The sequence below is a fragment of the Ceratotherium simum genome, chromosome 22, assembly GCF_057802395.1.
Source record: "Ceratotherium simum simum isolate JZ-2026a chromosome 22, ASM5780239v1, whole genome shotgun sequence".
Taxonomy (NCBI): Eukaryota; Metazoa; Chordata; class Mammalia; order Perissodactyla; family Rhinocerotidae; genus Ceratotherium; species Ceratotherium simum.
Window position 1 is genome coordinate 10,079,407 of NC_141921.1, and position 15,090 is coordinate 10,094,496.

Sequence of the window (15,090 nt, forward strand, 5' to 3'; positions counted from 1 at the left end):
AGGATAACTCCTTTGCTACCTGCCTGGGCAGCCAAACTTGCAGGAGTTGCCGGGCTTTTCTCCATTGCCAAAATAGGAATGTGCCTGCCGGTCATTGGCTTCGGTGTGGCCATGTGACAGGCTTGTTTTCTGCTGGACTTGCCAGTCAGAGGAGTGGAGGTGGGAAAGGTGGGAAAGGGTGCTTACAGGCAGGGGCTGGCCTCTGCACACAGGCTCTGGGCCTGACGCCAGGTGCTTTTTCATACACACAGCAGCCTCAGCCGTAGATAGGATCATCTGATGAGGAAGCAGGCTCAGAGAGATTAAGTATCTTGCCTGAGGCCACACAACCAGGAAATGGTAGAACCATTCATACTGAGGTCTGTCTGCCCCCCCCCCCCCCCCCCCCCCCGCCGGCATCAGGCAGTCTGATCACACAGGCACTCAGGCTTGTGCTTCTGCAGTGGCCATGTCTCCTGTCTGCCCTCATGATTAGACTTCCTTTGTGTACTGCAGTGGCTTCTGAGACTGCTGGACCCTTGAACTATTGGTTGGGATGTTTCCTGCCTAATTTAAGACCCCACCATTCCTTCATAGTTTAAGCTTTGCCAAGCTATAGGGTCTCAAGATGCCAACCAGAAAATTCCTAGAGTTTTTATAGAAATTATCTCCTTAAAGAGAACCCAATCCAACCTCTCACCCCCATCTTGTAGGTGGGAAAACTGAGGATCAGAGAGGGAATGGGACATGCCTATGCCACGTGGAATCTGAACAAATCAATCATCATGAAGCAGTTGAAGGCTAGTGTTCAGCCAAGATGGATGGACGGAATCAGTCTCGCCACCAGGGTTCAGCAGGGCCCAGAGGCTGGTCATTCCCTCCTTTGCTGTTCCTGGCGGTGCCCTGAGTTTGGTTGAAAGTAATTCTTAGAGTCCCAGCGCCTTAGTCCTGTAAGGAGCCCAGAGTGCACCTAGTCCAGCCTCCTACACAGGACAGGAAGGCTTCTGTAGCCTCCCTGCCAAGTGATCACCCAGCCTCCTGTAGCATTCCCCTAGAAATAGGAAGCTCACTCACTGCCTTCCAGTGCAGCTTCTTTCCGTTATTGGATGGCTCTGACTGTAGGGAAATGATTTGTGGGGGAACATTTATTGGACTCTTCCTCTGTTCTCCCAGGTTCTGCACTGGGCACAGGGAATTGAAATAGCGAAGACCCTGTTATGCCTTAAAGAAGTCACAGGCCCATCAGCAGACAGTTGGGATGCAGTGTGAGCCAGATGCTGGGCTCCTGGGCTTATCAGGGTGTTAGGAGAGGATATAGAAGAAGGCGCCTTACATGGCTGGGGCAGGGTGCTGTAGGTGGCTGAAGAGGGCCCCAAAATCAGGAACAAGTTAGATTTATTCAAATAAAGAGGAAGTAAACGGCATCTCAGACAATAGGAGAACCTGAACAAAGATTTAGAGTTGTGTGAAAGGCTGGCTTATTTGGGAACTGCAAGTAGTTTCTGCCTGGACTGCACAGTGAAGAGGTTGGTAGGAGGGAGAGATGAGGCTGCAGAGGTAGATGAGGGCAGCTAGACACTGTCCTACCCCTCCTGCAGGTGGTACGTGGGCTCCTCCGCACTGGAGTGACCCTGGGTATGGTCTCTCAACCTCTGAGTTGCCGTTTTCCTCTGAACCAGGCAAATCAATCAACAACCATTTAGCAAAGATGAATCTCAGATGGTCCCTGTTCTGGAAGGGCTCACGGCCTGAAGGGGAAATCAAGCAAGGCCAAGGTCATGGATTGATTTGGTTGGGAGACGTCAGCCGCGTGATGGAACTCTGCCTCCCCATAACTCCTGCCCTTAGTTGCTCACTGTGCCCCACAGCAGCCCCTCAGCAATCTTGTGCTGCCCACCCCACTTATTGCCACCACAGCCCTCCAAGCCCCCCAGCCCAGCCAATTCTGGTCAAGGACCAAAGGCCATTTCACAAGCATTCAGTGTAGATGTGGGGCCTTCAGTGCTTCCCATGGCTTCCCCATGCTGTTCTGCACATCCCTGCCATTTGGATGCTGTCTGGGCCCAGAGAGTTGGGCGGGGAGGCAGATAGAAGAAACACAGATGAAGAACCAGCCTGATTTTCCCTGGCCACCCACTGGCAGAGGATAGACTCAGAGCTCCTAGAGGTGAGATGAATCTTGGTGACACGTCCTTCTCCTCAATGCCCCCCTGCACGATTGTGGAGTTCTTCCTGGACCCCCTGGGGAAGTCAGGGAAGGTCAGAGACGAGGAGAGGGTCCCACAGAGTGGGCATTACATGAGAAGCCTGGGAGATTTGCAGTTAGCTGAGGTGTAGGGTAGTGGAAAGAGCAAGTCTTTGGAGTCCAACAACCCTGAATTGGAGCACTCACCACCTGTGTGACTTCTGGTGAATTACTTTACCTCTCTGAGCCTCTACAGAGATAAGATCTATTTTGCAGGACTGCCATGAGGATTAACTTGTTTCATTCAACACATGTTTAATGAGTGTTCAGTGTGCCAGGGACATTGTGCTGGGTGCTGGAGTATCAGTGAACAAGACTGCGGCTGTCCTTGGAGTTTCTGTTCCAGCCAGGGAGATGTTAAACAAATCGTCACTTGACAGTGGAGTGAAAAGTGCTACAAAGCTAAACAATAGATATTTTGATGTAAACTATATAACAAAGAAGACATTCAGTAGGTGTCAGTCACCTTTCCCTCAGGGAGAAGCAAATACGTCATTTGCATGAAATGGGCATCTGCAGTTCCTCAAAGCTGGGAAGATACCTTGACCCCCATGGCTGGGGACCTGGGCCCACTCCTGCCACCCCTTTCTTGCTGGGCTTCTCCCCCATGGAGAGGGGGCTCTCTCAAGTCCATTCCAGCTCTGCTTCTCTGTGGTTCTGACTCCCTGAGGGACCAACCCACTGTGGGAGCATCCATGAGCTCCAGGGATCTCGCCCAGTCCAGGACTGCTAGCAAAGCAGCCTTACCCCGCCTCTGCCCAGCAAAGCCTGCTCCAGCCGTCACTCACAGAAGGCGCTCAGAACATGAAGAGGGAGAGGGCAAAGCACCGCTGCTCACTATGACCCCATCACCCTGCCTGGCTGCGCTTCCACCTGCCCCGGACCTTCCTTACCCATCAGAGAGCTCACCTCTTCCCTGAAGGCTTCCAAGATCACTGAGCCAGTGGTGGTCTCTCCCTCCCCAAACCTGTGCGATCATCCTGCTCTCCACTTGCTGGTCAGTCAGTGAGCCTCACTTAGGTGCTGCTTGCCTTCCCCGTGTAAGGATAACCACCCCGCTCCAGCCCTTCACTCCCAATGAGCTCCTGCCCCTCCGTCCTCCAAGCCCCAGCACGGAAGTTTGTGACAATTTTTCTGAAGGCTTCCTCGTCCCCTCCAGGTGTAGCACCCCCCTTTTGTTTCTGGTCCCAATCTTTGTTCTAACCCCCGTCAGCCACACAGCGTGGTCATGATCTGTTGCCTGTCTCTCTCCACTGCCAGACTGTGACTCACTCAAGGCCACCTCCCAGGACTATCGCTTAGTAGGTGCTTAGTAGATTCTCACTGAAGGAATGAGACCAGACTTGTCCCTACCCTCACTGGAAGCATAATGGGGCTGAGAAACAGATGCATAGCTGCAGCAGCAGGTGAGAGTGGCTGATGCCTTTTGGGAGGGGACAGTGAGGTCCACAGAGAGGGAGCCACCTGCCTGGCTCTGGGTCGTCTCCCCTGTCTCTTTCAAAGGCCCTCGTGTACCTCCTTCATTGTTACATGGCTGTTCCCATGCTCAGGTCCAACAAAGTGGGATCATCTTTTTTCTACCACATCCAGCATGCCTCTGTGCCACGGTTGGTGTTCTGTGTGTGGTTAAGAATTTGGACTTGATTCACTTTGTGTTGAGGAGGAAACTAGAATTATACCTCCTATTCACTTGCAGAAGTAAATGGAAGAATTTAGTGCTTCTTAAGAAAAATCTAACATTATTAGCCTTTCTGTTTCAGCAGAAATCAGAAATGGTATTTAGTATCCAAACATATATGTATTTTGAAGAAATAGGTGATTGCTGAATCTCCTGGAAGCTGCATAAGCATTAGTTTTTTGGAAAGGTTTTCAGAGAGAACAGCATTAGTCCAATTTCAGCTAGAAAAGAACAGAGAATGGTATAATTTCATTTGTTTGTTGTGCCAACAAACATTTACCAAGCCCCTTACTCTGTGCCATGATTCCGATTCTATGGAGGAGGCCCCTGGGGCTTAAAGAGGAAAAGTAAATAACAGAACCAGGACTTGCACTGGGTTTTCTAACGCGAACTCCAGTACTTGTCCATCAAATCACAGCTGTTTGTATTCAGTGTACTAGTATTCCGCGTGTTCAGTTCTCAGCTTCTCTAGAACTGGGGCCTGCCTTATTTGTCTCTGGGTCCCCCGTGCCTCTTTCAGGGCCTGGCTCTTGGTATGCAGTCAGGGATTGTGTGATGAACGCGTTCATGAATGACTGAATGAAAGGACAAGTACCACCTTTTATACTTTTTTTGAAAAGCTTCTTTTACCCAGCTGAGAGGTTTCTCTCCATGGAAGGTATATTTTCCCCAAAATAAACCTGAAGTGGATCAAAAGGCCTTTTTCTGATTCCTACTCTTCACAGAAAGTGAAAAAAGTTCCTTTGTTACTTAAAATATCTGCGCCAGATCGTACAATGATGTCTCTTAGCGCAAGTGCTTATTATTTTGGCTAATTTAGTCACATGTGTTTGAAAGAGAACAATGCCTCAGAAATTTTTAAAAGCAAAACAGCAATCTGAAGCGTTTGTTGTAATGAGATGTAAATTGCCAACATCGGGAGTGGAGCCGACAAAATTTGCAATGAAGTGTTTTTTTTCCCCTCTTAAATTAAAAGCACTAGGGCCCTCCCTCCTCTCCCCAAAGAAACCACATGTTTTTGTTCCTTTTCTTTCTGATTCTGTAATACTAAACACCCCGCTTTATTGATTGATTTACTCCTTCGTTCATCTGCATTTTCTGAGCCTCCGTCTGTGCCTGCCTCAGTGCTAGCCTCTTCCAGAGGCATCGTCAGCCGGCGTGGTGGCTGTTGGTAATCCCCATTTTGCAGGTAGGAAAGCTGAGGCTCAGAGAAGTGAGGTGACTTGTCTAAGGTCATGCAGCTGGGATTCACACCCAGGTCTCCAAGATGTGCCTTTGGCTGGCCTGCCCTGCTCGCTGAGGCTGAGGCACCAGGTCCCTTCTGTATACAATGCCGAGGGAGGAGGCTCTTACAGAGCGCGCTGCTAACACCTGAGAGACCCGCGCTGTTAAACAGTGCTGACCGAGAATGTTAGGAAACAGTTTTCCTTGAGAGGCAGAAGATCCCAGGACAATAGCCTCAGTATTTGACAAAACTCTCTCAGTCCCTGAGGAGAGCGGCGTGAGCACAGGGGAGCGTGCTGCCTGTGGGGGTGCTGTGGGTTGCAAAGACCTGCTCTGTGTGGGACCTGTGCTGGGCCTTGGGGCTCACAGAAGCCGCGGTTGAGTAGTGGACTAGCTTGAGCACCCAAGTATAACGCCCGTGTGTGGGAGGGGCGGTGGGGGCGAGCCATGATTTACTGAGCAGCCACTCTGTGCCGGACTCAGGATTAATCATTTCATATATATGGTTAACTGATTTAATCTTCAGTCTTGCCAAGCTGCTGTTGTCATTCCTCCTTTCAGGTGAGGCAACAGGGTCCGAGAGGTTAGGCAATTATTGATGTGTAAATTATCTGTTGAGGATAGAATTTGAACCAGGCAGTGTGCTGAGCCCTGGTCTTGGACATAAACAGACACAGTCCCTGCCTGCCCTCAGGCCTCACAGTCCAGCGGGTAGACAGGCAGAGAAACAAATGAGTGCATCCGATTATTATGGGGGGGAGTCCAAAGGAGGGCAGAGCTCAGCTTCCTGAGGGAGCTCACAGCTCACCTCAACAGCAAGCAGCAAACCCGGAGTTTAAACCCCAGTCTCTCTGACCCCACATTCTAAGCCAAGAAGTGGAGAGAATTACTCGCCTCTGTTTGGAGGGATGGGGCACCTCATGGAGGGGGTGGCATTTGAGTCAGACCTTAAATCCCTGGTAGAGTTTGGATAAGTGCACGTCTGTGGGGGTAGACTGTTCCAGACAGAGGGAATGGCACAAGCGAAGACTGGGAAGCAGGCAGGAATGGTGTATGTGTGGAGAGGGTTAGGCAGGCCACTTTGGAATGTAGTCTGACTATGGGGAGGGGCCTAGCAGGGGGTGGAGCTGGAGAGGTGACTCTCTCCCTCTGGTGTCCCTTAGACGTCCCTCTATAGCCATCTGAATTGTCCGTTCTGGCTAGATGTTTTCAATTTCTACTTAACAGCCCTAATTTCTACTTCATGGGCTGCAAAAAAGGTTACAGATATTTGAGAACAGCTTCCACCCACCCCTACCCCCAAGCACCCCAACTCAGCAGCAGAGCTTTATTTCAGAATCTTTGTCCCAGCCTGTTAAAGTCTCTTCCTCCCCACCAACTCTCTCCCCACCTCTCATGTCTTGAAGAATTTACTGAGCCTGCAGTGTGCCAGGCACTCGGCTGGGTGCCAAGATCGTAAAGAGGGTGCAACTTTGCCCTTGAAGAGCTTCACAGGCTAATGTGGACGACAGGCAGATAGGCAGATGACTGCGAACATTTGCTGGAAGTATTTACAATGTAGAGACCCCCTACCTGGTACTGATCAGAGCAAGGGCTCACAAAGGAGACACCTGAGCTCCATTCTGAAATCTGGCCTGGGGCTTGGCTGGCAGATGAGGTGGTGTTCAAGGCCCAGATAATAGTACATCCAAAGGAGCTGTGGCGTGGGACAACACAGCATATGGCGTACCTGTGCAGCGGTGAGCATAGGGGGAGAGCGAGAAGTGAGCATCACAGGGAGAGAGGAGGCTGGTTGTTCTGGGCCTTCAGAAAGCTATGGTGTGCAAGTTAATTTTGAGAGTAATGGGGAGCCTAAGCAGGGGAGGACATGGTCATGTGGAGGTCTCTTGAGCAGCCATCGTGGAGACGAATGGAGAGAACCAGACTGACGTCAGAGGTGAACTGAATTCATTCCCTTGTCCAACATCTTCCCCTCATAGAAGGAAAAGGAGGCTTTAGAGGAGGGACACCATCTTGCCAAAGACAGCCTATGAGCCACTGGCTGCGTAGACCTCCTGCTCTCTACCCATTCCTTTTTCCTGTCACTGAACATCAGAGCAGGAAGAGACCTCAGATGCCAACTCAGCCATGTCCTTGAGGGGAAACCAAAGTAATTACTTCATCCCTGCTCTAAGAAAAACTCAAATGCTCCGCTTGAGTTTGTTTGTGTCTCAGAAATTCAACCTGAGACCTCACACAGAGAGAGGAGAAACTTGGGCATTTGCTTCTGAAACTTTAGAATTGTTCATTCATTGCTGTCATTCTTTTATCCATTTAGCAAACCTTCAGAGAGCACCTACTCAGTGCCAGGTGCTGGGGACAAAGAAAAGAATAAGACCCAGGCCCAGCCCTTGAATAGGTGTCACACTGTTGGGAGATGCTGTCAGAACGATGAGTATGCTGTCAGTCCTTCAGGCTGCCAGCTTCTGCATCTACAGTTTACTCACCTGCGGTCACGCGAGTAAAACACAGCAGAGCCAGGAAGGGGATCTAAACTCAGTCCACCAAGATGAGCCATGCTTTTTCATCTGCACTGTTCTGCTTCCCACTCATCTTGTATTCAGCTGTGTGCAAGGCCCGTGCTTAAATCATTGGAGACTACAGAGATTCTGTCTTGCAGATGGCAGATGCCAGCAATTCAGGAATGATATTCTTGTTCTGGGAAGCCCTGTCATGAGGAATTTTAGTAACAAAATCACCAGTACCTTCTCTGCCACCAGCCAAAGTCTAGGATGTGGCAGTTGAACATAGAATTGCAACCAAATTGTTGGTCAGGGCTTTAGTATGTGTACAAAGAGCTGTGTACCGTGTTGTCCACATGGTTGGGATAAGAGAAGGTGGGACCATGAAATTCATCAGTTATTTAAGTTATATGCACAGCCGTAGGGACCTGCTATGACAGTAGCTAAATCTCTGATCCCAGTCAACTCCTGCAGTGTTTGCAGAGGGGGGATTTCCAGGATGCTAAACTCTCCATTGGCCTTAGAGTTGCTCTCCTGCAAAAATTAATCAAGGCATTCGCCTTATTTACTCATTTTCATCCTGTTTCTTTGCCTTTTGGTAATCAAGACACAATAGGTGATTTAAAAAATAGTCCATAATCTTTAAAAGCTAATGGAGGAAAAAAATATCCCTTGTAGAAACCACCACCATTTATCTAGCTTCCTTTCTCTGTTTAAACTGCACGTAATTTGTGTTGATTGCATTAAAATAAAAATCAGGGTAGCTGCTGGATCAGGCACTCAGGGGCCTAATCTATATTGTATTTTAGTTTCTTGGTTGAAGTGCTCCTGTCCAGATACTAGGTCTTGGGGAAGGGAGGCCTCATGTTTCTCCTCACTGCTTTCCTAACCTCTCTGTTCTTCTGCAGCAGCCTGCTCCGCTGTAGGCTGCAGAGATGGGGTTTTTGGCAAATACACAATTGGCGCATTGCAGAAATTGCCACCCCTTCTCCACCCAGTCTTGACAGGACCTCTTCCCTGTGCCGGAAGCTGAGTCCCCTGCATTTCCGTGCAGACAGTAACACCCTAGAAGACTGCTTCCCGTTCCTGCTTAGAGTCTAGTCCAGGCTCGTCTCCCAGTTTTCCCTCTTTCCCCTCATGGTGTTCGTACCTCGTATCATTTGAGTATAGTCCAATGGACGAAAATAAGCCAGCATTTTTTTTGTGCCACTATGTGCTGATAGATGCGTAGTTAAAAATATTTGCCTTTTATTTTCCTTGGAGTTCTAGACAGATCTCTTTTCTTAACTGCCTAGGTCCCGCCATTGACTTGGAAAAAGTAAAGTCAGAATGTCTCGAGCCCGAGCCGGAGTTACGGAGCACTTTCAGTGAGGAAGCAAATACGTCGTCCTATTACCCTGCTCCTGCACCTGTCATGGACAAGTATATCCTAGACAATGGCAAGGTAGTGTTTCAAGCTCGATATCGCTTCCCTGCAAGTGTGTGTTAGTCAGAGTAAAGATGGAGAGTCTGGTGGGAGCTTTCAGAGACCCAGCCTGGCCAGTCAGCCTTCTGGCCCAGCCCTGAGTGACTGTTTCCAGAATTCATGTGTTGTAACTAGTGGAGCTTTACTGGGACTTTCTCTTTTTCTCCCTCTTTTTTTTTTAAAATATTGGGCCAAAGCAACTGTAAAACTAAACTGACATTTTAAAATAGATTATTAGTGAGAAAGATTAAAAAAAAGAATGATAGTTTGATGAAACTTGGCCTACCCTCCTGTGAAACCAGATGCATAAAATTTATAAGATAAACTAGAAATGAGATGTCTGATGTGCAGATAACAACTCAGTATGTCTTCGTTCACCATTGCGAAGTGTCTGTGTGTCCTAAGCCCTGTGCTAGATGCTAGGGATGCACAGGTGGATGAGACATGCCCTTGTCCCTAAGCTGCTTTCAAGCTGTGTATTTAGCAGTGGTTAGCCCACAGTCCTGGGACCACATAACTCCTCAGATTTTCTTGTAAGACCCTTGAAAAAAAAAAACATGAAAGAAAACAAGTGCTATTAGTAATGATATTAGTACAGGGCTTGAAAATAATGGAATAGCCTTTGGAAGTGTTAAAGTCACATGGCAGAGCAGCAGGGCAGGGAGAGAACTGTTCTAACATCCTTCTAACATCCAAATGAATTCGTCTCGGAAGAAGTACATTGGAGCCCTTTGTCTGGGCGCTGGTCAAATTCATTTTCAGTGTTATATTTCTGCCCCCATGGCATGCATTACAGACATCACCTCTCATTCTCCCCAAAGAACCATCTGCGTCAGTCTATTTTTCTTGCCTTCTGCTTCAAAAGGTCTCTGTTTATTCAGTATTGTTCCCCAGTGGGCTGATGAAAAAGAAAAGGTTGTTTTATTTGGGTTTGTCCAGATAGATCCCTGCAACTGGCCAGACTGAGTCAAAGCAAATATTGTCAGCTGAGGAAATGAAACCTGTTAGTTTTTAGGGCTCTCTGGGATATGCAGCCATTCCCTCATCTCCCACTGAGCGCTTCCCCCGCTGCAGAGGCAGAACTGATGGGCCAGGCCATAGACCCATTCTGCTTTGCCTTGCTCCAGCCAACAGGCTTTAAAAGTTGGCTTTGCAGGGGACAGGTGGCATGACAGAGTGGAAGTAGGCAGCCTGGAGCCTGAGTTGTAAGCACAGCTCTGTCTCTGTCCTATCTGTGTGACCTTGGGGGAGTCTTTCTCTTCTCTGGGCCTCAGGTTCCTATCTGCATGAGGTGGGATCAGATTGATCCTCCAAGGCCTTTAATGACTCAAACTGTGTATCTAAGTTTGGTGAACCTTCCCCAGTTGGAGATAAAGAAAAGAAAGAGCTATTCTATGTTCGTTGCTTTGTTTTTAGTCATGATCACATTCTGGAGTGTTGAGAGACTTTTCCTTGAAGTAGCTTCCAAGAGAAATCTATTTCTCTCTTGCTTTGAAGACTGATGGACAGTTTCTGAGCAGTATAGTGGCCTCATTTAATTTTTTCACACTTAAGTTGCACAACAAATCTTAAAAATGCCGACTTTGTTTTTCCATTGGTTGTTGCCAATATGTTGCTATAAAACTAACCTGGCTTTTGTTTGTAACTAATTTGTAGTCAGGTAGAGAAATTAAGGGAGAGGAGAGGAAGCGGCCATACTGGAGAAGGACGGCAGCTTCACAGAGCAGCATTCCTCACGTCCCAGAAGTGGCCCTCATTGTTCTTGGCTCTGCCATCATTTCTGACCCTTCCTTCTCTCTGCCTACGTGAACAAAAGCCGTAATCTCTGCAAAGCCTATGGCATTGGAATGAGATCCATTTCCTAGAAGGAAACTAGTTTCGTCCTACGAAACATATCACAAAGACGTTTTTTGGTCAAGCCCCATCCTACCAGATGCCATATTTTTAATAACTTCCCTTGACACATAAGGCTAACATTTTGGTGAAATGGTGAACTGTGGTTTATGTGAATAGGACTTGCCACAAAAGTTACTTTCTGATTTTGGTAAAGAGCATTGCTTTTCTTTGTCTAAGAGGATTTATTTCAAAAACTCATTAAATTATAAAGCTGCAGAAGACCATTAAAGTTTAAATAGTCTAATTTATACGTGGTATAGATGAGGAAACACATCCAGAGAAGGGACTCATCTACAATTAGAGAACAGGTTGGAGGCAGGCAGGCAGGAACTGGAAGCCATATCTCCCAGTTCCCACGCCAGCAGCGCTCTTTCCAGTCTATTCTGCTGCATCCCTGGAAGCTGGCCGTTGCTCCAGGTGACCCTGAGCTTTGCTGACTTCGGGAGCCCTTGTCCCAGATGCCCCAGCGTATACCTGTGATTGGTCTTACCCAGAACCATTTATTTCTGTGCTGTCAAGTTGGCCTTGTACTTGAATACATGTCAGAAAATGTTTTCTTCTCCAAGGAAGAGCAGCTCACCAGAAGTGAAAGCCAGTACCGTTAAAATGTCTTAAATATGCCCCTCAGTTTCTTACTGCTTTATGTTCAGACCAGTCCTGATCAGTTTGTAGGGGACAGAAGAGGCAAAGCCTCGACCCCTCCCATAGAGATGTACTGTGAAGTGCTGAATCAGGTGGTGAAGGCTCTCAGGAGGCAAGAAATTCAGAAGGGATAGAACTTAGCCCTGGAGTAGTTAAGGAGTGTTTCTGGATTTTGAACTGGAGCTTCAAAGATTAGCAGGCTTAAGGAGACCTAAGGGAAGGCATTTGTTCCTGGATGGGGGAAGGTGTGAACAGAGACATGGGTGGAGAAGAAGGAAAGGAAGTACCAGTTACTGGATGTGGGCTGTCCTCCTGACGGTTTACTCATGTTACCTCATTTAGTCCCCCAAACAGCTCCAGGAATGAGGTGGTGGTCTGCGTATTGTAGAGCTGAGAAAAGTAAGGCTCGGAGAGGTAAAGTGACTAGCCCAAGATACCCAGCTAGTAGGTAGAAGGGCAGGATGCACACCCAGGCCCAGAGGCTCCTGAGCCCCACCTCTTGTGACCACACACTGGAAGTAGAAGGGAATGAAAGAGTTTGGGAGCCTCACAGAGTGATGGGCATAGTAGGGAAAAAATGGTTAGTAGGTTAAATGGAAAAAGGATTCTAGAGGGCCTGTTAAAGCCGACTGAGGAGGTTGGATTTGAAGTGACAGGAAACAGGGAGTCATTCAAGATTCCAGAGGGTTGACATAAAAACACAGAGTTGCAAGACTGCGGAAGTCATCTAGTCAAAGAAGGAAAGTCATGTTTTCGAGAAATTAATCTGACAGTGTTGACAGGGTGGGTTGGAGGGAGCAGGGGCTGGAGGCAGGAAGGCCAGCCCGTAACCTTTTTCTGGGTTTCCTGTTGGCAGTGTGAGCTGCAGTGGGTGCTGGCGGGGGAAGTGGCCAGGCAGGTACAGAGAAAAACGCACTGAATATTGATGTATTAGATCTGCTTTGTCTCCAGCACGTTAGCACTGCCATGACACTGGCAGCAGCAGGGAGGCCCAGAGAGCATGGGCTTTGGTGTCAGCCAGATTTGGGTTTGAATCTTGATTCCAAAATTTACTGACAGTATCTCTTAGGAAAAATAATTTAGTCCTTCTGGATCTGTTCATGTCTGTAAAATGGGAATAATAATTTCTACCTATTTCTATCTCTTAAAGTCATTATGAGGATTAAATAAATTGAGGGTACAGTACCTGGTTCATTGCAGGTACTCTAAAACCATGAGTTGTCACCTTTCTCTTATAGAACATTGGCTAAAATGACTCTCATCTCTCTTTAAGAATCATAAATTAGGGCCGGCCCTGTGGCTTAGCGGTTAAGTGCGTGCGCTCCACTGCTGGCTGCCCGGGTTCAGATCCTGGGCGCGCACCCATGCGCCGCTTCTCCGGCCATACTGAGGCCACGTCCCACATACAGCAACTAGAAGGATGTGCAGCTATGACACACAACTATCTACTGGGGTTTTGGGGAAAAAATAAATAAATAAAATAAAATTATAAATTAAAAGATTATGGGAAAGCAAGGCCCAGGGTAGAAAAGAGCAGAGATCTTTGAAAAACTGAAGTTGACTTCCATCCCTAAGTTTCTCTGACTCTGAATTTAACTTAAATTCCTTGTTTTTCCCCTGTTTCAAGAAGCTTGCGTAGATAGCTCCAGAGTGTCATCAAGGGAGGTGACTGGGGTCCAGCAGGGAGCAGCAGGGCACTTGTCACCAGCATGCCTGGTTTGGTACAGACTGCCCACCTGCAGTTCAGACTGCAGAGAAAAGGCCAGACTTGACCTTGGGTGGGAGTAGCCCAGCCAGCCCCAGGGAACACATCTCACTCCAGGGTTCTTATCTTCCTGAGCGAATGAACAGATTTGCAGGACGGAATTTTGCAGGCCGGGGAGGGCAGGTGGATCTGGTTATCTGATAGCGTGCCTGCAGGGGTCACTGAATGATCTTTTGAGCAAAAGGAAGTGAAGTCAGCTGTGGCAGGTGGATTGTTTACTTACTGACATTTGTGGGTGGGCTGTGTTGCTGTTTTTCTTTTCTTTTTGTTGGTTGAAAAACCTCGGCAATTGGTGAAGTAGAAGTGTTGCTGGCTGACCTGTCTGCCCATCTGTATGTGCCCACCTTCCTTTCCAAGCCAGTCTTCAGTAGAAAGATCTTTAATCATCTTTGAACAATGAGCCTTGCTGGTCTGCCATCAGTGTGAGTGTGTGTGCGGTTTCTCAGACCGGGACCTCCTCTGAGACCTCTCCCAACCATGAGATGTTGATGACCTGCAGGTCTTTCTGGAGACAAGGACTTTCGGCAGAGCCTTTTCATTCCCCTTAGAAAGTTTATCCCATTAGCAGCTGCCTCCCCTCCATCCCACAGAGGCTATTTCCACCCTTCATAGACTTAGCAGAAACAACATAAGTGGCAATGTCCAAGTCAAAACTCTGTTTTTTACTGATTAATGTTAGCAAATGGCTTTTGAGTTGTTAGAAGACCTAGAAAAGAGAAAAAATTTAAAAGCTTATAGTTCATTGCTAGATCATTCTGGTTCTTTTGCATTTCTTGACTCTGCACTGAACTTTCTGAGTGTTTCCCTTATAGGGAGCATGAGGTTGTGTTCTGTGTGCCATCAGAATCAGGCCGGGGACATTGTGGTTGTGTAATTTGTTAAAATCATACGTGTTCTGAGCCAGAAGGAACTGAGAGATGAATACAACTCTCCCAGTTCACAGCCAGGGAAACTGAAGCCAGAGATGGCAAAGGACTTGCACAAACACACTTGGATTAATGGCAGAGCCTGCACAGCTGCCCTCCCCACTCCAGCTGCCAGTGGTTTTCAAACTTAGCTGTATGTTGAAATTACCTAGGGAGCTTTAAACCATCTTGATGCCTCGGCCCCATCCAGACGAAGTAACTCAGAGTATCTGGGAATGGGGCCCAGGCACCAGCGATTTTCATAGCCCCCCGGGTGACCCTGTGTGCAGCCCAAGTTGAGAACCACTGTGCTAGGAGCGTGTGCGGCCCAGAATGTTTGCATTAAGGGGAGAGAGGTCTTTCTAAAGTGTGACAGAGAAAGGACTTAAGCATACCTGTTCCTGAGATCTGGTCAGGCTCTCAGCAGCCTTGTGATACCGTGAGTAGTTATAGAATCCCAGCCCTGCAACTTAATAGTTGAGTGACTTTCGGCGAGTTGCTTCACCTTTCTCAACCTGACTTTTCCATCTGAAATGAAAATCGTATCCTGACACCTTCCTTCCAGGCTTGCTGTGAAGAGTTGAGATAGTGGATATAAAGCACTAGAATAAGGCCTAGAGTATTGTAGGTATTCAGTAAGTGATAGTTATTATTTCCCTTAAAGAAAGTTAATTTAGTGTTTATGGGATGAATCCCTTGTAGTTGTGCAGCAGTGTCTTTTAAAGGACAAGAAAACTTTCCAGCTGCCATCCTGTCCGACTAAGCAGGTGCTTGTGTTCTTATCCTGTTC

General features: G+C 47.8%; 2 protein-coding genes across 4 annotated transcripts in view; both read left to right on the forward strand.

Moving 5' to 3' along the window:
* Positions 1-15,090, forward strand: part of AGBL4 (AGBL carboxypeptidase 4) — a 1,245,941-nt gene that overhangs the window by 1,007,288 nt on the left and 223,563 nt on the right. The gene's annotated exons all lie outside the window — the stretch shown is intronic.
* BEND5 (BEN domain containing 5) overlaps positions 1-15,090 on the forward strand; it is a 48,743-nt gene that overhangs the window by 25,392 nt on the left and 8,261 nt on the right. For all 3 annotated transcript variants that reach the window (XM_004438526.3, XM_014793818.2, XM_014793817.2), the window contains one exon: positions 8,923-9,071. In XM_004438526.3, the coding sequence (XP_004438583.1) occupies positions 8,923-9,071 (149 nt within the window). The remainder of the gene's footprint in view (positions 1-8,922; positions 9,072-15,090) is intronic.